The sequence below is a fragment of the Callospermophilus lateralis genome, chromosome 1 (genome assembly GCF_048772815.1).
Source record: "Callospermophilus lateralis isolate mCalLat2 chromosome 1, mCalLat2.hap1, whole genome shotgun sequence".
NCBI lineage: Eukaryota > Metazoa > Chordata > Mammalia > Rodentia > Sciuridae > Callospermophilus > Callospermophilus lateralis.
The window spans coordinates 214,153,555-214,174,879 of NC_135305.1; the positions used below are offsets into that span (position 1 = coordinate 214,153,555).

Consider the following 21,325-nt stretch of genomic DNA (forward strand, 5'->3'; position numbering starts at 1 on the left):
CTCACTTCACTACCTCTGGACGGTTCCAGCAGCCGCTCCCATTCCACCCCTCGCTTCAAACTACGCTCAGAAATGAAGCTGGAATTTTTTTTTTTTTTTTGTCAAGGGAAGGGGGTGGCCCTGGCCCAGGATGCAGGAGAGGCACCCCCCAGTCTCAAAATAAATTAAAAAGAAACTGTGTTCCATCTTTAGAAAAAAAACAAAACAAAAAAGAAAGGGAGTACAATATACGGTTCAATAAATAGAAAAAGTTACAAAATGACGATCTTTTTCCTTACTATACAAGAAGGGGGAAAAGAGGGCGTGGGGGGGGGGCGTGGTCCTCCCTGCTCCTCCCTGGGCTGAGGCAGGGGAGGGGAGGGGAGGCCAGAGACAGTAGCTGGGACTTAACAGAGATGAAGACAGAACAGGCTGAATGGTGACGGGGGACAGGGGACAGGGAGGGACAAGCAGCTGAAGACACCAAGCTGCCTGCCTTTCTCCCCCAACACCAGGTTGAGAGGGCACACGGGCCTCGCCTGGTTCCTGAGTCATGTGTCCAGTGACTAGTGGGGGGAGGGAGGGGCAGCAATGGCCCCCACCCAGCCCACCCTGGGACCCTGGTGCCCAAGGGAATGGGGTCCTGGCCAGACAGGAGGACAGGGGGTGAGGTATGTGGCTGAGGCCTGAGACCTCTTGAAATTCTTCAGTGGAAGTGGGGCGTTGGTCCTGGCAGGGCGGGGGGGGGGGGGCACAGGACAGGGGAGGGGGGCCCCTGAGCAGTGGGGGAGGGGAAGGAAGGTGCGCAGGAGGGGATTCAGGTGTCCTCATAAAGTCCCCTGGCCAGCCTGGTGGGCCCGAGTGCCAGTTGGGAAGGCCTGCCTTCCGGCCCCTCCTGGAGCCCACACCAGGGCTTTGAGTTTGGAGGAGGGAGCTTGTCTATTGCTTGTGGGGGGCCCGGTGGGGTCATGCCAGCTGCCGAGTACACACCCCTTCCAGGCTTCTGGGTGGCAGTATGGCTTGTGCTCCTCGGGTCCTCACACACGCTCACACACTCCTAGGCACGCACGCAGGCGGGATGCCACCTCCTGCCCGTGTCCAGCAGGGCTCCTTCCCTGGCTAATACTGAACCCCTCCTGGGCCTCCAGTGCCCAGGCCCGCCAGGGAGGCAGGGCCCAGGGGTCCCCATGGAGTCCCATGCCGGGCACCGTCCCTCAGCCGAACCGCTCACGCACCAACAGCATGAGCTTCTTCTTGCCCTTGTAGGTCTGTTTGAGGTTCTCCAAGAACTGGGCGAACTGAAGGTGCCCATCGGGCGCCAGCAGAAAGGTCTCCCGGGCCTTGCCCAGGAACTCAATGAAGTCGCCGTAATGCCGCGGGCTGATGTGCGTGAGGCGCGAGTGGCTGGTGGTGATGTAGGCGGCCACGGCCGCGTCCAGGAGCTGGCACAGTGGCGCCCGGTCGGCGCCCAGGGGCTTGGCAGCCCGGCGGGCCCCGAGGGGACCCAGGCCAGGCGCCGAGAGGGTCCAGCGGCGCAGGATGTCGGAGAGCATCGGGGCACAGTGAATGCTGCGGATGATGAGGGGGACGATGGCGGAGAGCTCGTGGCGGCCGAGCGAGTGGCTGAGCGAGCAGGCCCACAGCACGTCGTTGACGGCGGGGTGGCTGTCCTGGTTGAAGGCGATGCTGAGCTGCGCCAGGGCCAGCGTCGCCAGCTTGTAGGCGCGCAGTGGCAGGCCGCGGTGCTCCATGTAGCGGGCCACCGTGAAGAGGTGCGCGTGGCCCAGGCCGCCGGCCGCCGCGTCCAGCACGATCTGGTAGGCCGCCTCGAAGGCCGCGTGGTTCTTCTCGCACAGGGTGAGGGCGGGCAGCGCGCAGTTCTGTGGGTCCTTCATGGCGCACTGCAGGGCCAGGGTGCGCGCGCAGGCCCAGAGCTCCTCCCGCCGGGCCGTGTCCAGCTGCAGCCGCATGAGCGTGGCATGTGTGGTGCCGGTCACCGCCACGATGGTGGCCGCCTCCACCGGGGTAAATAAGGAGTACCAGTTTTGCATGATGTTCATCAGCGCCTGGGGGCCTGGGGGGAGGTCAGGGGGAAAGAGCTCGGGGTGAAGGGGTGCCCAGGGTGCCCAGGGCGCGGCCGTCACCTCAATCTGCAGCAGCCACAGCCACAGAGGGGCCGGCGCCACTTCTTTACCACGCGGGACTGAAACTATTTACCTTCCCCAGGGAGCAGGCGCAGCTGGACTGAGGGCGAGACGCATGTGTGGGGGCCTGGGACAGGGACCGCCCTTGGTCCCCCTCCGTCCCCAGAGCCCGACGTTCCCTCCCAGCCTGGCCCAGGCTGGAATCTGGGAAAAACCCCTTTCTCTCATGTTCCCCAGCTCAGTGACACTTCCGGAACCAGAAAAGGGAGGTGAGGGTGCGTCCTCTGGGGCTCTCACCAATCTCTGTGGCGCAGCTGACCAGCCAGCGAACCATCTCCCTCCGCCGCCAGGTCATGGTGTTCAGAGTCATGCGCATCACCTGCAGGGTGGAAAGGGGACAGAGGCGGCCCCTCAGCATCTCAGACTGGCCGGTGGAGGAGGCGCCCGCGGGCCCAAGGAGGCCTGGAGGTTAAGAGCTGATCAAAAACACCAGGGCCAATAGCCGCACTCGTCGGTCTCAGTCTCCTCACCGATAAAATGGGGACAGAAATTGAATCTTGGGACTGCGGATGTAGTTCACTGGTAGAAAGCTTGGCTAGCACGAGAGAAGCTTGGGATTTCATCCCCAGCACCGAGAAAGAGTGAGAGAGTGAGACAGAGAGAGAGAGAGAGAGAGAGAGAGAGAGAGACAGACAGACAGACAGACAGACACACAGTCATAGACACGGGGCAGGAGGAGGGGGCCGCAGGCATCAACCTCAGCTGTGGTGGGCAACGCTTCCTGCGGTGCCTAGTGGGTCCAAGCGCTCCCTAACATCACTATTATGGACCCACCCCAGATCCTACATCAGGGATCCTACAAGGGAGTGAACCAAACTGTCCCCTCTGGAAAATTCCATGCTTCAAGCTCGCAGATTTCCCCCTATTACCTCAAAGCACCGAAAAGCCCACAGATCCCACCCCAGTAAGCACCTCACGCGCTTCCCTCTTCTCGGGTCCCACCCCAGTTCCTGAACCCCAGCCCTGCCTTCGGCAAGCTCCTTCCCCTGGGTCTCCGCGACATGCCAGCCTGGTCTTGCCCGGCCCACACAGTGGTTCCTCCCTGCTGCGCGGGGCTGTCCACAGCCAGTCCCACCTCCTGGAGGTGCCCCGCTCACCTGTTCTCCCTGGGAAGGTCCCACCCCATCCTGCAAGCCACACGGAGCTGTTCCCAGGGCTTTTACTGAATTTCAGCCACCCGAGGCCCCACCCCTCAGGCCCCGACCCCTCCAGGTTCCTGGGCCACACCCTCTTAAGTGACCCCTCATCTACCCGCTGGCATCCGACTTGCAGGACCACTCCTTGCCCCACCTTTGGGGACTACGCACTCCTCTACAGGCCCAGCTTGCAGAATGCCTCCCGGAGGGGCTGCCCCTCTCCTTCAGGGCCCTCCTCCACGGCCCAGCCCTCCTAGTAGCCCCGCCTTCTCCTCCAGGCCCCACCCCCAGGGAAGCTCCTGTTGGCAGGCTCTGTCCCCCCTCCTGCTTCAGCCCCACCTTCCAATGGTCCTCAGCCAGCAGCACAGTAGCCCACCTCCCGCTGGGAATGGGACCCAGGGCCACCCGTTCCAGGCAGGTTCTGCACCCCGGAGCCACACCCTACGTGCTCTGCTCCCTCTGGAGGCCCATGTACAGCTGGCCGGCCCAGGCTCTCCTCTGAGGTGACCCCCAACCTTGAGTCCTTTAGAAGGTGGAGCGTCATTCAGTTTCACCCCCGAGGACACCCTCGGTTACCCCAGACCTTCACTTCATGGGTGCGTCTATGGCTCGGCCCACAGGGGCAGGTTCACGCGCAGACTTCGCCCCCAAAGGAGTAGCTCCTATTCAGGCCTCGTCCCCAGAGGCTTCTGGCGGCGTCCCGGTCCCCATCCGCTCAGTGACCCTCACCTGCAGGCCCAGTTCCAGCGCAATGCCGAGCAGCGTGCTGTCCGGTGGCGAGCCGGCCGGGGTGGCCGTCTTACAGGCGTCCTGCGCCAGCTTGAAGAGCAGAGCGGGCGAGTGAATGTTCTGCTGGATGGAGCCCAGGACAACGTGCAGCCACTTGGGGTCTCCTGGGCAGAGGGAGCCATGGGGGCACTGTTAGACCCACCAGCGGCCTGCAGCCGAGCGACCCGTTTCAGGGTCCTCTGCCTGGGGACTAGCAGCACAAGGAGGGGGACCAGGCAAGGCACCTGTGAAGACTCCCAGCCCTGGTGGCCCCACGCCACCTTTCGGTCCTTCTCTCCTAGCAGGAGGAAGCCATGTCGGGCAGGGCATGGATTCTGGACCCAGAATGTCAGGAATCAAACGTCTGTCCTGTCACTCCTGTTGCTCCTGGGCTGTGTGACCCTGAGCACTGGCTGTCCCTCTGCGTGGAGTGCTCTTCCCAGATGCCATGAACTGGACTGTGTCCCCCTCGCCCCCTGGCCTCCCCACTCATATGCCGCACACCCCACCGCGACGGTTTTGGAGGTGGTGACTGTGGAGCGCTAAGCCAGGTCTGAGGCGGGGCCCTCAGAGGGGATCAGGCCCCTATAAGAAGAGACACTGAAGAACTCTCCCTCCCTCTCCCAGCCTCCGCCTCGTGGAGACTGAAGGAGAAGGTGGCCATGTGCACGCCAAGAAGGGAGCTGTCACCCAGAAGCTCCTCACAGACACCTTGACCTTGAAACACAGTATCCACTGAGCGACATCCTCAGCCGGTTTTTAAAATATTTTGAGACAGGGTCTTGCTCCGTTGCCCAGGCTGGCCTCAAACTTGGGTCCTCTGACCTCAGCCTCCTGTGTCACTGGGGTTACAGGCGTGTGCCACGGCACTGACAGCCGATGGTGTTTGATTGTGGCCGTCCGGGCTGACCGAGACCAGATATCTGCAGAGCTCTGCCCTCACCTGCAGATCTTTGCTTAAGCATCCACCTGCTGGGGCTGGGGACGCCGCTCAGTGGTCGAGCCCGTGACAGGCCTGTGTGAGGCTCTGGGTTCCCAACCCAGCGCTGCCAAAGCACAAGTCAAACACCACCCCTGCTTGGCCGCCCACCCCGAGATCCTTCTCTTACTTCCTGCGTGGCAGATCTTTTCCTTACTGTCCACCCGCCCCACGGGTCGGGGGCTGGGGACAGTTTGCCTGGTCCACAGAGAAGGCGCTCAAGGAGTATCGGCGCAATCTGGCAAAAGGATCAAAGGAGGGAGGAGAGGCCAGAGTGACAGTGGAGAGGACGATGGACAGAGGTGGTCACCGTCCTCACCCTTGGCTGCGGTCAGCATGGCGGAGGCCAGTTCACACTGGCGGGTCTCCAGGTGGCCCAGGATGAACCAGCGGGGGAAGCGGCTGCTCGGGACGGAGTCCAGCGGGGTCGGATGGGGTTCTCCAGCTGGAAGCGCGGTCTCCAGCACGGGCAGCCTGGGGGAAGCAAGCCTGGTGAGGGGCGGGTGGCCCTGCCAACCCTGTGGGAGGGGCTGCCCAGCGCAGCCACCCCGCACACCCAGGAAGACAGAGGACACATGTGGGGTGCTCACTGTGGCACTGTTGGCCTACACAATGGAATATTATTCAGTCATAAAAAGGATTAAAGGGGCTGGGGTTGTGGCTCAGCGGTAGAGCACTCGCCTAGCCCGTGCAAGGCGCTGGGTTCGAACCTCAAAAATAAATAAATAAAATAAAGGTATTGTGTCCAACTACAACTAAAAAATAAAATATAAAAAAAAAATTTAAAGAAATTAAAACCCTGCCACTTGCAGCCACCTGGATGGAACTGGGGGATATTTTAAGTGAAACAAGCCTGTAGGACAGTTCTGCCTGTTGTCACTCATGTGAAATCCAAAAATGTTCATCTCATAGAAGAAGAGAGAAGAGTAGTGGTCACCAGAAGACTGGGAGGGCGGGAGGACAGGAATGGAGGGAGGTGGACGATGGGTACCAGACGCGGCTAGATGGGAGGAATGGGTTCCGGTGTCTTACGGCACAGGAGGGTGATGATAGGCTACAGCAATTTATGATGTATTTCAAAACATCTAAAGAGTCCAAGGTTCCCTACGCATAGAACGGAAAAGGTTTGACATCGAAGTGCGAATTACTCTGATTTGGCCGTTGCACGTTGTATGCATGTATCAGATTATCCCCCTACTACAGAAACACAAATAAAACTGACAATGAAAAATAATAAATTGAGCCAGGTACCACGGCACATGCCTCTAACCCAGAAACTCTGGAGGCTGAGGCAGAAAGATCTCAAGTTTGAGGCCAGACTCACAACTAAGTGAGACTCTGTCTCAAAAAATGAGAATAAAAGGGCCGTGGTAGAGAGCCCCCTGGGTTCAGTCCCCGGCCCTGCAAATAATAATCAATCACCATCACCATCATCATAATTCATTTAAATAAAAAAACAAGAGAGGGGATAGGAAACTGCCTAGATGTCTATCACTTGCAAGTTAGTTAAATAAAATAATGCTGCATTCATCCCCAAGGCCACATGCTGATATAGAGGGGAGGAGACAGCCAGGCGCGGTGGCTCACACCTGTAATGGACTAAAGAGGCTGAGACAGGAGGATCTCAAGTTCAAGGCCAACCTCAGCGATGGCAAGGCCCTAAGCAACTCAGTGCTGTCTCTAAATAAAATACAAAATAGGGCTGGGGAGGTGGCCCAGTGGCCCTGAGTTCAATTTCTGGTACCAAAAAACAGGGGGAGGAAAGTGCTTTCCTGACACGGCTCCCCATCACTCCCCACGGCCTCTTTCCCTTCACTGCCTCCGCTCTAGCTGCCCTCAAACCCACCAGGTATAGTCCCACCTCAGGGCCTTTGCACTGGCTGTCCCCTCTGCCTAGTGGCCCCTCCCTCGCCTCCTCCAGACCTTTGCTCTAATATTGCTCAGTGAGCACTTCCCCACCCCCCACCAAGGAACTGTGACGCACTCTGCCCGCCTTGTTTTCCGTCCTCACTGCATTGAGAGGCAGACAAGAGTGCTCACCTAGTCATTTATTTACTGCCACTCACTAGAATGTCCCCTCCCCAGGGCAGGGATGTGCCTTTGTGTACTGTTCTATTCACCAGAGCAACGCGGGCCCACAGAAGGGGAACCTGCTTGTTGAATGATTCAAGGTGGCCACAAAGTGCCCTGTTAAGTGGCTCACTGTGCGGTCACGCTGACTCCGTGGGAGACTGATTCTGGGACCCCCGTGGACTCCAGCCTGTGGCTGCTCAGATTTACGTGGTGCAGCCTTTGAAGACTCTAGGCCCATCCTCCTGTGTCTTCATATCTAGATTTAGGACACCTGCAGCAACGTGAATGCCGCGTACATGGCTGTCACACTGCACTGCTTAGGGAATAACAGAAGACAAAAAGTCTGTACGCGGTCAGTACAGGCACAGCTTTCTTTCAAATATTTTTGATCTGCGTTTGATCAAATCCATGGATGTGGAGAGGACTCTAAAGTCTTGTGTTTTGTTTTGCTTCTGGCACTGGGGACAGAACCCAAGGGCATTTTACCATTAAGCAGAACTACCTCCCCAGCACTTTTTTTTTTTTTTTTTTTTATTTGAGACAAAGCTTTACTAAGTTTCTGAGGCTGGCCTCTAATTTACAATCCTCCTGCTTCAGCCTCCCAAGTTGCTGGGATTACAGATGTATAAGCCCAGCTTGTGCGTGTAGTTTTCTGTTATGAAAGTTATTCAGAGTTGCTAGATGTAATTAACAGCAGTGAAAACTATTCTGGTTCCAAATATTACATAAATGACCTTGCTGTGTGACCTTGGGTAGTGGAAGACACCTTAAGTCTTTTTGGTATGTAAATGAGGGTAAATAGGCTCACTTAGCTAGGTTGCTATATGGACTTAGGCCAAGGATCAGACAAAGGCTGCACAGCCCGTATTTTTGGCTTTGTAAGCTGTTTGGTCCCTGTTGCAAAGACATGCTCTGCTCTGCCTCCTGCAAAAGTAGTCACCTATGAAACGGCGGAGTAGATGAGTGCATGTGGCTAGGTGCCAAAAAAACTTCATTTTGGGGCACGGAAATTTGAATTTCATATATTTTTCAATCATTTAAAAATAAAAACTACTTTTTTTTTTTTTTTTTTTTTTTGGTAGTGCTGAGGATGGAACCCAGGGCCTGGCACATGCTAGGAAAGCAGAGTTGTGCCCCCAACCACCCAAAATGGAAACATCGTGGGCTGCACAAAAATAGGTGGCAGATCAAATTAAGTTCGTGGACTACAGCCCGCTGACGCAGCCTTGAGAAGTCCCGTTATAATAGCGCAGTAGCGCATTTTTCCGTGTTGGGGATGAACAGTTCGGGTGGAGCACTTGCCCAGCACGCAGGGGGTCCTGGGTTCCATCACCAGGACTGCAATCAATCAACCAAATATAGTAAAAGAAAAATTAAAAAGGCTGTTCTTGAACTCATGATGCTTACATATTATTCTTTCCAAATGTCCTGGAAAGACACCCGCCTCCAAATTGTTCATCATGTGGAGAGAGACTGAGATTCAGGTGGGCAACGACAAACCCGCCTCAAAAAGGACTCTGCTCTGTGTACTTTCTGAATCCAGTACCACGTGGACATTCCCGTCCCCCTCCTGCTCCCACACCAAATCCAGGCAGTGTCCCCTGCTACCTGTCCTCACCTCATGGCTCGCAGTGCCAGGCGATAGGCCAGGTCGGGGTCATGGGGCAGCAGCGCAGTGAACAGGTAGCGGGCACAGGTGTGCATTGGCACGCTTTCCCGGAAAAGTACTTCTCCAAAGCCACTGAAGGGACCTCCTATAGGGACAGCCTGAGTTCAGCCCCTCGGTGTGGGCTCTCCTCCACCCCCACCCCACGTCTCCCCAGGCTCCAGGATGGATATGGAGGATAGGCTGGGCCAGAGAGGTCCCACGGGCAGGCACTCGCCACCCAGACTGAGCCAACCTCCGGAAATCTAAAGAAAAAAAGGAGTCCCTAGGCACCCTTAGGTGGGTCCAGGATGGGTCAGAGGCTGGAGAGGAAGGAGCAGCTGTCCCAGGGGCAGAGCTACCAGCAAGGTTCAGCAGCACAGAGGCCCTGGAGGGGGCGGGGCCAGCTTGGTGTGGGCAGAGACACAGCGAATAAGCCAATAGGACCAGGCCATGGGCGGAGCCAAGGAGGAGGGGGCTCTCCCTACAGGACCTGCGAGGTCTGAGCGACAGGGAGGGCGGGGGCGGGGCGCGGGCAGGGGGCGGGGCCTGGGCAGGGGCGCGGCCTCACCTTCCAGCAGCAGCCCTGCCTGCTTGCGCAGCACCTGCACCAGCCGCTCGTCCAGATCCACCTCCTCCAGCAGCGCCAGCAGCTGCTCCTCGTTGCGCACCACCTTGTCCTGGGCGTACAACCCCTCGGGCAGGGCCCGCTGCTGCCCCAGCCCCAGCAGTGCTACCTCTAGTGCCAGCGCCAGGTAGGACTCCCCAGGGCTCCCGGGCACTGGCACGTGCTGGTAGGCCACCTTCCGCTTCTCGGGTCCTGAGTCTGAGGGAGAGGGGACAGGAGGACCATGGACCCCCTTTCTTGGGACCTCTGGGCCCAAGCACCGCGACAGCAATGGGTGAAGCAGGGGGCAGCCCAGTCTCCCAGCACTCGCCACAAGGCCCCTTCTGGTGGTCGCTAGGTCTATGGGTGGCCTCAATTTCAGAAGCCGGGCCCATCCGCTTCCAGAGCGCCAGGAGGCGTGGCCAATAGCAGGGCGTGGCTAACAGCAAGGGTGTGTCCCAGGTCCTCCAGGGCTTCCCCCTGTGGGTACCTGGGTAAAGGGAGAGGGTCTCCTCCTCCAGGCGACAGGCCTCCAGGAGCGCCCTGCAGAGGCAGCCAATGGGGTCCAGGGGGTGGCCCACCCAGCCTTCGGGGTTGGTGATGCAGGTAGCGCCTTTCTGGAGCAACTCTGCAGGCAGAAAGAGGGGGCTCGATCCCACCCCTCCGCAGGGCCTCTTGGGTGGTTCCTTTTCCTGACTCCAGAGTCTCACCACTTGCCCACCCAGAGGCTAGCTCTGTCCTGGGGCTCTGCCTTGGCCACCCAGCAGGGTACAGGGACAACACTGGGAGCTTTCCAAAATAGCTCCTTCGCACCTTTCTGATGTTCAAAAGCCCAAATAGGTTTTGGGACCCCCGGGGCCACTTGACGCTTCTCTTCTTCTCTCTAGGGTGGGGTGCCCGCCGGACCTCCTGGCCTGGCTCCTGCCCATGGGTTGCTCCCCGCAGCACCTCCTCCCTCCCCTTCTCTCAGCTTTCTGGAAGGGTCCCGGGCCATCTCTGAGCCCTCAAACTGGTCAGAGCTCTTCTCAAGCCCAGAGCACCCTGAAGATCCCTCATTACACTTTGTTCAATTTCCTGGTAACTAAGTGACCTGTTCCCAGCCCACAGAACTCAATGGATGGCTTCTCCTGTCCTCCATATCCAGTCCCCAAATGTTTTTTCTTTTCTTTTTTTTCCCAGTTCTGGGACTGAGTCCAGGCCCCACAGCACCCCAGGCAAGAGCTCACCACTGAGCCTCCTCCCCAGCCCCTTGTCAACAGTTCATCTGGAAACGGGGTCTCGCTGAGTGGCTCAGCGCCTTGCTAAGTTGCTGAGGCTGACTTTGAACTGGCGATCCTCCTGCCTCAGCCTCCCCAAGCTGCTGGGATGAGAGGCCTGCGCCACCCGCCCCAGGGACATGAGGAGAGTATTCGCCCCCACCTTTTTTCTGCTGCTTGTAGCTCTCAAGCTGATGCCGCCGCTGGAGCCGCAGCGTGTTGATTATGGCACCGGCCAGCCGCAGGGCCTGGCGGGGATACCCATGGGCACGCAGGGTGTCCACTCGGGCGCAAGCAGTTGGAAAAGGCTCGCCCAGCCAGAGTGGGCGGCCCTGAGGGTCGAAGGCTGACTTGTCACCGCCCATGGTGCCTGTGAGGCTGGGGCTGTAGGAGTCGCCCGCCAGGATCCGCTGCAGGTGAGGGTCTTCCCAGTGCAGGTCTCCAGCCTGCAGGGCGCGGCCAAATACCGTGTGGCGGGAACCTGTGGCCGCCACCTCCCCCTCTTCCTGTTCCTCAGAGCCTGTGGGAGAGGGACCCAGTGTGGTCCAGTGAGGGGGGCCCTAGCCACACTCACCTTCCCCCATCAGGTGCCGCCATGGGGTCAGACCCTGGGCAGAGGATGGGCACGGGCTTGCTCCCAGTCCTCAAAGCACCTTTGAAGGTGCATGGGGTTGCTGGTGGAGGTCACAGCAGAACAGCGGTTCAGTGACCATCTCTCTCCGGCTTGCCCTTTCTCCTCTCCTCTCCCCCCCGCCTCTCTCTCCCCCTCCTGTCTGTCTCTTTCCTCCTCTCTCTCCATTCTTTTCTGTTCTCTTCCTTCCTCTCTCAATATCTTACCTCCCCCTTGTGTTTGCGGACACCTGTTTTCTTCCCTCTGTACTGTTTCCACAGATAACAGGAGGTGGAGCTAGGAGACCAGCTTAGGGTGATACACTGTATTTAACTGTCCCGCAGGCTGCCTCTGCACCTGCCCTCACCACTTCCTCCCTCCTGGTTGAGAGGACAGGCAACAGCTGGGGCTCCCTTCTCTCCCCAACTCCCTCTCTCCCCTCAGACAGAGTTGCATGATACAAAGTCAGGACATGGCCAGCGGTGATGGGTTTGTGGGGGACAGCAAGCTGGAACCCTTTCCTACCTGGGCTGGGAGCCATGGTGGGCTGCAGGCTGGGGCCATTGAAGGAGTAGTTGCCCTCTTCCAGTGGGCACACGTCCAGCTTGTCCCATGTGCCAAGCAGCTGGAGCCAGCCCGCCCGCTCCTCTGGTTTGCAGTGGGGGCTCAGGATGACACAGACCCAGAGGGCCCCTGAGAAGGCACGGAGGAGGCCACATTCCCACCAGACACTACAGAGCATCCCCTGTGTCCTGGGCAGCTCCGCTCACTCCTAATCTGGACCCTCTGAGGTGGGGGCTAATAGTCTCTTCATCAATGAGTAAGAAAAATCAGGCCAGGGAGGAAGCACACTCATCCAGGGTCACACTGCTTTTAAGTTAGAAATCAGGATTCAGACTCCCCTCAATGTTTCTGTTTGTTTTCCTTTTTATCTCTCACATGTTTTCCCCACCCAATACGGGGGTCAGCCAATGCGAAGGACAGCACATGGAGAGGACGGAACCCACAATCTCTTTTCTCGGAGCAGCCGACGGGCTGAGACTTATTTTTACATTTTTAATTGGTGGAGAAAAAAATAACAAAAACAAAAGAAGGGTACTTTATGAGTTGTGAAGTTCAAATAAATATATAAAGTGTCCATTAAAAAAGGTTTTATTGGAACACTAGCACCTCCACTCAGTGACCCACGTCTGTGGCTGCTTTTCTGCTACAATGTGCAGAATTCAATTGTCGCGCTGCAGGAGAAGCGGAAATCACTGGCTATCTGACTTTGATCCCTAGCCTCCTAGGCTGACCATCTGCCCTCCAAATCCAGCGGTCATCTATCTGGATTCAACCAATCTTGCGTTGAAAATATTGTGGGGAAAAAATTATATTTGTACTGAACACGTACGTACAGACTTTGTCCCCTTCACATTAATCCTTAAACAATGCAACCCTCCTCCAGTAGCCGTCCCTCTGTGTTAGGTGATGTAAGTGATCTCCTGGTGACTTAAGAACACGGAAGGGCTGGGGCACAGCTCAGGTAGGACATGTGCTGAACATGCACAAGGTCCTGGGTTTCATCCCAGCACCAAATAAATAAGTGAATATATGAAGGATGTGAGTAGGTTCTACGCACATAGTAGGCCATTTTTACTTTTACTTTTACTTTTGTGGTGCGGGGATAGGACTCAGGGCTCTGCACAGATTGGCAACGTTCCCCCGCTGCGTGACACCCCCAGCCCATTTTTCTTTTTTATATGAGGGACTTACTCACATACAGATTTTTGTGTCCCTGGGGGTCCTGGAACCCCTCCCCCTTGGTTACTGAGGGACAATGGTATGGTATTTCATTGTCCCTTTCCTGTCCCATGTCAGCGCCCGAGAGCAGGACCCGTCTGTCTCGTTCTCGGCTGAGGCACCAGCACCCTGTACAGCACCCACATGTTGGAGGTGCTCAATAAATGGAGGAGGATCCAAGGACATGCTCCTGTCGGGGGAGCAAGACCTGGGCAGGGAGCCTTACCCAGCTCGTCCCACAGCTGCCGGCACTTGTCCGTCATGCCCGCGCCCTGCTGCCGCCACAGGGCCAGGCGCGGGTCTTGCAGGAACTGCTCCGTCATGAGGATGAGCATGCGCGCCCCGTTGGAGTCCCGCATCCGCAGCATCTCCCGCACCTGCACGGGGACAGGGCAGTGAGCAGGGTGTGGGGTGCCAGGGCTGGGCCTCTGAGCCCCCGTGCCCCGTGCCCATGCGGCACCTTGCTGAACATGGAGCGCAGCTGCTGGCTGGCCCCGTAGTAGCCGCCGTTGGACAGCAGCTGCTTCACCTGCTCCTGGATCTGCTCCTCATCCAGGTGCCAGCAGTTAGCATCCTCGATGCCTGCACCTGCTGTGGGGTCGGGGGCACCTGCAGGAAGGCAGGGGTGGGTGAAGGGAAGCCCAGGCTGGGGTGGGAGAGAGGGTGTCTGTCCCCCTTCCCCATCGAGTCCTCTGAGTCACCCCGTCTATCCCAAAGTTCCATCTCTCCTAGAGTTAGCACCACCCACCCTCCTGTCTGTCCATCCCTCCCACCACCCATCCACCCACCAATCCATCTGTCCATCCATCTACCCATACACCCACCAGTCCCTTTATCCATCCACCTTGCCCCAAATACCACCCACTTACTCACCCACTTAGTCATCCATCTCATCCATTCATCTACCAAACGCTATCTATCCACCTACCCATTCATCTACTCACCTATCCCACTCAGAATAGCACCCACTCATTTATTTACCCACCCACCCACCCATCAACCCATCCACTATCCATCGGTCCACCCACCCACCCACCCATCTACCCATCCATTCATCCATCTATCCATCCACCCATCTACCTACCCGTCTACCTATCCATCCATCCATCCACCCCTCCACCCACCCACCCATCTACCCATTCATTCATCCATCTACCCACCCACCCATCCCACTGGAAACACATATCTGCCAAGCCACATTATGCCTGTCTCTATCCATCTTACCATGGCCCCCATCAGCCCACATATCCTGACCCCTTGTACATGACCACGTGGCCACCCAACCCATAATTCCCACGGCCCTTCCACCTACATACCCATCCCATCACTCCAGCCGCTGGCTGCCCCAGGTTTTCAACCCATGTGCATCTGCCACTCGGGATTCCCACCCTCCCACTCACCATCAACCCCCACACCCACTACCCGCCATCCAACTAGTCCCTGCCCCCGCCACCTCCCTTGTTCACCAGCTGCTCACAGTCCCTCTCAAAACACCTTCCACCTGTCCATCCATCCCACACAAACCCACCCTCCATGGCCACCACACGTCCGTCCACACTGCAGACCCTCCCTGCACCCACGACGCAACCCAAGCTGGGCCTCCGCTGGTCCTTCCACTTTCTACCAACCCCACTGTCCACTGCCAGAGCCTCCCACCCATTTCCTCACCACCAGCGCCTACTCACCCGCCATCGTCCTTCACCACCCATGCACTCACCCCATTTATTCTCCCACACCACAGTTCACCCCCTGATCCCAGCTTTCTGCACCCACCAGCCCCGCCCAGAGTCTCCCTCCGATGCCCCGCCCACTGCTCATTCAGCTGCCCTCTTCCCGCCACCGTGGCAAGCCTTTGCGGTCCCCTCAGGTGTGTATCCCTCAGGCCCCTCCCACGACCCCCACCCTCATGCCCTCCACCCACCCACGCAGGCCTGCGCCCCGGACTCTGAGCCGTCTCCACCCTGGGCAGGACCTTGCACGCGGGCTCTTCCCTCTGGCCCCCGCCCTCTGCCCACGTCCTGGTTCCTGACCACTCATCTGCCCCAGGGCCAAAGTATAACCGGGACCTGCCACTCATTGGGGACGTGCCCTGGGTCTGCGCAGGCAAAGCCGTGTGCCCCCCCACGGCAGGCACCAAGGCGCCTGGTACCGAGCGACCCCATGGCCGTGGGCTAAGCGGCCGCCCTCGCGCATGCGCCCTCACCGTGCACCAGGTTGATCTCGGAGCCCAGCAGCAGGATCTCGTCGGCCAGGCGCTGGGCAGTGGGCAGCACTTCGGTGTGATGGGCGCTGATGAGGTACTGCACGAACTTCTGCAGCTGGTCCCGGTTCATCTGGGACAGCGTCTCGGAGATGGGCAGCCGCAGCTCCACCTGTCGCGCGTGCCGGATGCGGTACAGGGACAGGGCCACCACGTGGGCGCAGTAGAAGAGGTCTCGGTTGTCACAGCCGCAGCTCACGGACGTGATCTTGCAGCGGTCAAAGCTGATGGAGACGTGGTAGAGGTGCTCTGGCTCCCCGGGGGCTCCGGGCTCCCTGACATTCCCGCTCAGGTGGAATCCTACAAGCAGAGGCCACCGCCTGGTGTGTCAACCCAGACCCCCGTGGCCTGTCCCCCTGCACAGCCCAGCTGAGCCCTGCCGGTGCCTCGGATCCGACTGTCCACCTGGAATGCTAACCACGCCCCCTAGAGTTACAGAGAAATTAAGTGACCTAATATGCCACAAACGTTCAGGACACTGGTGTAAAGCTCAGTCCTGGGCGAACCCTCCTTCTCCTTCCAGTGACAAACAGTGTACCACAGTCCCCAAGCTCAAGATGGTCTGTCAGTCCTTGGGTTACCATGGATACCGCTGGGGCTTTTGGACTTCCTGGGAAGATGCTAAAGGCTGGTGACGCTTGAGAGTGAGGGGCTGATGTGGCAGGCCAGGGGCCACATCACCCAGGTACCCCCTGCCCCTCCCTGGCCCCTGGGCAGCCCAGGTGTCTCTCAGGCTCATCCGACTGGTTGGGCAGCCCGGGCCCAGCCCGCGTCACACAGAGACATGGCTTCCTCATACCAGAGGAGGACAGCAGCCTGTGGACAGCTGGGCACTGTCCAGGCAAGGGGGGCTCAACGGCTGACTGGGTCCCTGCCTCCAGCAGGGAGCCATGGCCTGCCACAGCTGTGCTGGTCCCCTCGCAGGCCCCGCTGCCTGAGGTCTGATGCCTTTCCTCCCCATCTTGCCCAGCTCCAGCTCTGCAGTCCCCTCCTCTCCTTCTAGTTCATAACCTTCCCCAACCCTCACCTGGGGCCCCACTGCCTGAGGTCTAGGGTCAGCTTCCTCCTCCAGCTCCGGACTCGGGCCTCCGTCCTCACCTGGGCCCCGCCGCCTGAGGTCCCAGGCTGCCTCTCATATCTGACCCTAAACTTCTACTCTACATTCCTACCTCGGCTCCACTGCCTTAGGTTTGAGACCATCGCTCCACGATGGCCCTAAACCCTTCTCTTTTAAATTCGGTTTTAATCATTTCTTTAATTGGCACATAACAATCCCACACATGTACAGGGTGTGGGTGATAACTCCGCCCCGTCCACACGTGTGATGACCCAGTCAGGAGAATCGGCCTTCCTGCTCCTCTAACACTGACCATTTCTGTGCTTGCAAGCTTCCGATTCCTCCTCCTGGTTCTTTATATAATACAGAACACATTTTTGTGACCTGCGGTCACTGCTGTGCTGCAGATGGCTCTTGACCTTGACCCCAGCCTCCGCCCCAGTCTCTGCCTGAGCTCTGACTAGCTCTCGCCTGGCTCTGCATGTCTGGGTCCGCCTCTCACCTGGTCCCAGGTCTGGGATCGCTCCTACCTCTGGCTCTGAACTCGCCATCATATCGCTGGGTCTCTCTGTCTGCAGTCTAGAAACTTCTTTTACCCATGGTTTGGTTGCTCCTCTGATCCAACCTCTTCCCTTGGTCCCCAATTCAGCCGCCCGAGGTCTGCTTTCCACCCGTAGCTCACAACCTGTGCCCAAGCCCAGCTGGGCCTGAGGCCCAAGGTCTAAGACCATCGCAACCCGCTGTGCTGGTTCCCTTGCAGGCCCCGCCAGGGGCCTCTGCCCGGGATGTGGGGTAACTGTTGTCTCTGCGCTCAGCACCTTGCTTGGGCCTCCCTGTCCCCACTTCCTGCTGCCCAAGGTCTAGGACCATATCTGAGGTGACAGTCTCTCCGCGGACCTTACTTGAGCCTCCAAACCCGAGGTCTGGAAGCTTCCACCACAGCCCCCCTGAGCCCCTGCCTGTGTTGGACCTCCCTGGGGGGCTGGGGACAGACACTCACCCACTTGCAGCACCCGGTCGACAGCCCCGCTCTGCAGCAGGTGCAGCCCGCGGGTGAAGGGCACCCGGGCGTCCTGCTCGCCCTCTGGGGGCTGGTAGCCCAGCGAGGAGTACATGCATATTTCCCGCTCGCTGCGTGGAAACGACCAGAAGACGATGCGCTTCTGGACCGGCTCCGGTACCCGGGAGAAGCGCTCCTCCACCTGCAGGAAGGGCTGGTGGGTTAGAAGCCGAGCTGGAACCCCCGCTGGACAACCCTCTGCTGTTTACAAGAGGCACTCGGCCTGGGCAAGCCATCAGCCTCTCTGAACCTCAGCGTCCCCAGTATAAAGCAGGATGTGAACAGCAACCATCTCCTGAAATATATATGCTCAAGTGAGCCAGGTTGCCTGTTGTCACAGCGACTCAAGAAGCTAAAGAGAGAGGACTGCTTGAGCTCAGGGGTTCAGGAACAGCCTGGGCATCAGAGAGACCCCGTTTCTCTCTCTCTCTCTCTCTCTTTTTTTTTTTTTGGTGGTGCTGGGAATTAGAACCCAGGGCCTTGTGCATGTCAGGCAAGCACTCTACCAACTGAACTACATCCCCAGCCTGATACCCCATATCTTTAAAAAAAAGAACACAAACAAAAAACTGAGCTTCACAGCAAGAAGCAATCCTGGTGACTCAGGAGGCTGAGGCAGGAGGATCTCCAAGTTTGAGGCCAGCCTCACCCTGTCTCAAAATAAAAAAATAAAAAAGGCTGGGAGCCAGGCATAGTGGCACATGCCTGTAATCTCAGCAACTCCAGAGGCTGAGGCAAGTTCAAAGCCAGTCTCAGCAACTTAATGAGGCCCTAAGCAACTTAGCGCTACCTTGTCTCAAAATAAAAAAATAAAAAGGGTTGGGGAGCATGCGTGAGGCCCTAGGTTTGACCCCAGGCACCACAAAAAAGAAAAAAAAATAAGGCTGGGAATGTGGCTCAGGGGTAAATCGCCTCTGGGTTTCACCCCAGTACAAACAAAACAAGACAGAAACCACAGCCACCACAACACAACCCAGCACTGATGGATGTAAAGCACTTAAATGATGCCTGGTTCATCCTCAGCATTCCAGAACTTTCTACAGATTCCCTCCAGGATTCCAGGTCCCTGGATTCTGGCATAAGATTCTCCCACTTCCAGGCACTGGGGCAGGGGGGGGGGGTCAGAAGGAAGTGACATAAAAGTGATAAGAATGACGATCAAGGGTGACTTTCTCAGTGTGCACTGTGTGGAATGTCCTGGGGACTGACTTCCCTAACCTCACAACCACCTGGCCCACACTGGGCCTGGACCTCGTCTTACAGCCAGGGGAAGCTGAAGCTCAGGCGCACAGCGACTTCGTTTGTTCAGGGTCCCCAAGCTGGCTCCATTCCTCAGCTTCCTCTTTGAGCCCCTCCCCTGGGAAGGGCCCCCAGGAATTGAGGTGTGCCCAGGCCACCCCTGTGGACTCCAGGCAATGAAACCAGCTGGTTGAGCCTGCCCTCCAATCTGGGTTTGCTATTCACAGGCTGGGTGACCTTGGGCAAGTTTCCCAACCTCTCTGTGCCCCAGTTCCTTCAAAGTGAGAATGACAATCCTCAAAGGGTGAAAGAACTCCTCTAGCATCTGGCCTATCCAGGGCAGGTACACGGGAGCCCTGGAGATGGTTTGGGGATTATTCTGTGCATCTCCCACACAATGAAGGGGCCTTAGCCCCTGTCCTATGTAGGTTTCTGGGGGAAGTGGGAGAGCCGGTGACTGGCCCAGTGACAGTTGGCAGATGACTAAGGAGGGATTTTCCGGTCCGTGAATCAGAGCCTACTCCATCCACAATGGGCCGAACCCATCAGTCCTGACTTGGGAGCAGAGATGCCCCCCAGGGTCAGAGGACAGAGTCTGTGGGGGCTGCCCTTGCTTAGTGAGGCTCAGACACATCTCCAGCTCCTTGGGGCCCACACCCAGGACAAGAAAGAGGACTTCAAGGAGCCCCAAGAAGCCACAGAAGTGGGGTTCCAGGTGTACCTGTACAGGTACCTCCTAGGCTCTGCCTGGGCTCCTCCCTCCCAGAAGCACTGGGATAGCTTGGTGGGGGGGGGAGGTGAGATGTGGGGGAAGGGAAGACCCCCTGAGCAACCCCTGCTGCCAGGGGCTGGGCAGCCTCCGGAGGGAGGATCTGGAGAGGAGGAGGGCCCCAAAGATGGGTGGGTTCTGTAGACCTGAGGGCTGGGATAGGAGGGCAGAAAGGGGGTGTCCTGAGCTGGGATCTGGAGACCTGGGGAGTCCTCCACCTGGGGATATGGAGGGCAGGAATGGGGAAATGTGGCTTCTGGGGATGTGGAGTGTCCCAAAGTGGGAGCTGTTCCTACGAGTTTGAGAGAGGAGTGCGATCTTAGTGGGGCGTCCTCACTGGGAGATGAGGGTGCAGTGGGAACACCAGGCACCTGGCGATACGGGAGGACCCGGGGGTCAGGGACAGAGGAGAAGGAAGTGCCCCGCGTGGGAATCTGGGGCGCCGAGGGGTGGGGATGGGGCGAAGGGAAGGAGGGTGGTCCCAGGGTCTGAAGCACAGCCACGGAGGATGCGGGAGTGCTTCGGGCAGTGTTAGGGCTCTAGGGGGTGCAATCTCAGGGGGTCTCAGAAGCAGAGGTAGGTCCGGAGTCTCTGGGAGGACAAGGGGTGAAAAGACGGGGCGTTGAGGACAGGGCTGGGGGTGCGTCCCTCCCAGCACCCCTCCCCCCTCGGTCACCTGTTCGAAGGCCCAGCTCTCGGCTACTCGCTTGGCGCTGAGGTCCAATAGCGCCTCGGGTCGGCCCCGGCCGCGCGCTGCCCCGGCCCCGGCATCTCGCTCCTCCGGTCCCGCGGGGGAGCCCCGGCTCCGCTTGGCCGCGGGGGGGTCCATCGGCCGGGCCGGGGCCGGGGCGGGGCCTGCTTGGGGGGGGGGTCTGCCCGGTGCTCACTTCGCTTCGCCGGAGCCCGCGGTCCCTACTCGCTTTCCTGTCCTTCCTCTGCTCTCGGCCGCCCCGGGACCCCCGCTGCACCCACCCCGCCCCGCACCGGGCCAGCCGGGTGATGCGGCCCCTTTAAGACTCTTCACAACAATGAAGCTGCTTCGGCCGCCGCTTTATCCACCGCCGTTGTCCCGCCCCCGGCGCCTGTCCCCATTGGACCCCCCCTCGGCCTCCACGGCCCTCTTCTATCATTGGCTGCACTTCCAGACCCATCTCCAATATTCCACTGCTCATTCGTTGGCTGAGATGCCTGTTTTCTCGCATCCACCCAATCAGAGAGTAAAGCGAGGGGCGCTGTCAATCACGGGGCGCCGCAGGCCAATCAGATCTGGAGAACCCCTGCGGCGCATGCCTTATGCGGAGTTTCGGGGCGGGCCCTGGGTTCATTCACAACATTCCTCCCCCGCCCCCCTCGGGCTGGACAGTGCGCCCGGGGCAGCTGGGGCTGCGCCCACACACGGCTTTGTTTACTGAGGGTCGCTTCCGGGCGCCGCATGGGGACAATCAACATAAGCCAGCCAGGAGCTAGACGGAGCGGTGGGATCCTGGGCAACAGCTCAGCCTCTCTTCTCTCCGGGCTGTGTGACCCCCAGGAAAATCACTCAACCTCTCTGGGCTCCGGGTCGTTTTGATGCTTCCGGAGGAGGGCTGTGGGTCGCAGCCTTCCTAGAAGAGTTTATGTGGGCTGCAGACCCTCTCTCCTGAAACCGGGCTCACTTAGGAGGTCTGTAGACCATTCCTTGAGCTTCAAGCTAGGATACTCCCCAATCCTTTCTACTTCCTAAATAATATGTTGAATCATATGAAATTCCTCATTTTCGACCTGTAAAAGTGGCAATTTCATTCCATGTAATCCATGTCAAATCCCACCACTTCCCATCACTTTCCAACTCAGCTTGTTCAGGCCACCACCTCTGGCCTGGAAACCGGCCTTATCTTCCGTGGTTCGTTCCCATCCCCAGC

General features: G+C 58.4%; 1 protein-coding gene across 1 annotated transcript; it reads right to left on the bottom strand.

Annotated features, from left to right (window-relative positions):
* Positions 1-222: 222 nt before the first annotated feature.
* Zswim4 (zinc finger SWIM-type containing 4) lies at positions 223-20,253 on the bottom strand. Its single transcript, XM_076847405.2, has 14 exons — positions 20,101-20,253; positions 17,357-17,558; positions 15,243-15,599; positions 13,500-13,648; positions 13,266-13,416; positions 11,783-11,950; positions 10,811-11,167; positions 9,882-10,019; positions 9,356-9,610; positions 8,758-8,893; positions 5,386-5,540; positions 4,049-4,212; positions 2,421-2,502; positions 223-2,053 (listed from the first exon to the last, which is right to left on the bottom strand). The coding sequence occupies exons 1-14, from the start codon at positions 20,251-20,253 to the stop codon at positions 1,194-1,196; spliced, it is 3,327 nt and encodes a 1,108-aa protein (XP_076703520.2). The 3' UTR covers positions 223-1,193.
* Positions 20,254-21,325: the final 1,072 nt, after the last annotated feature.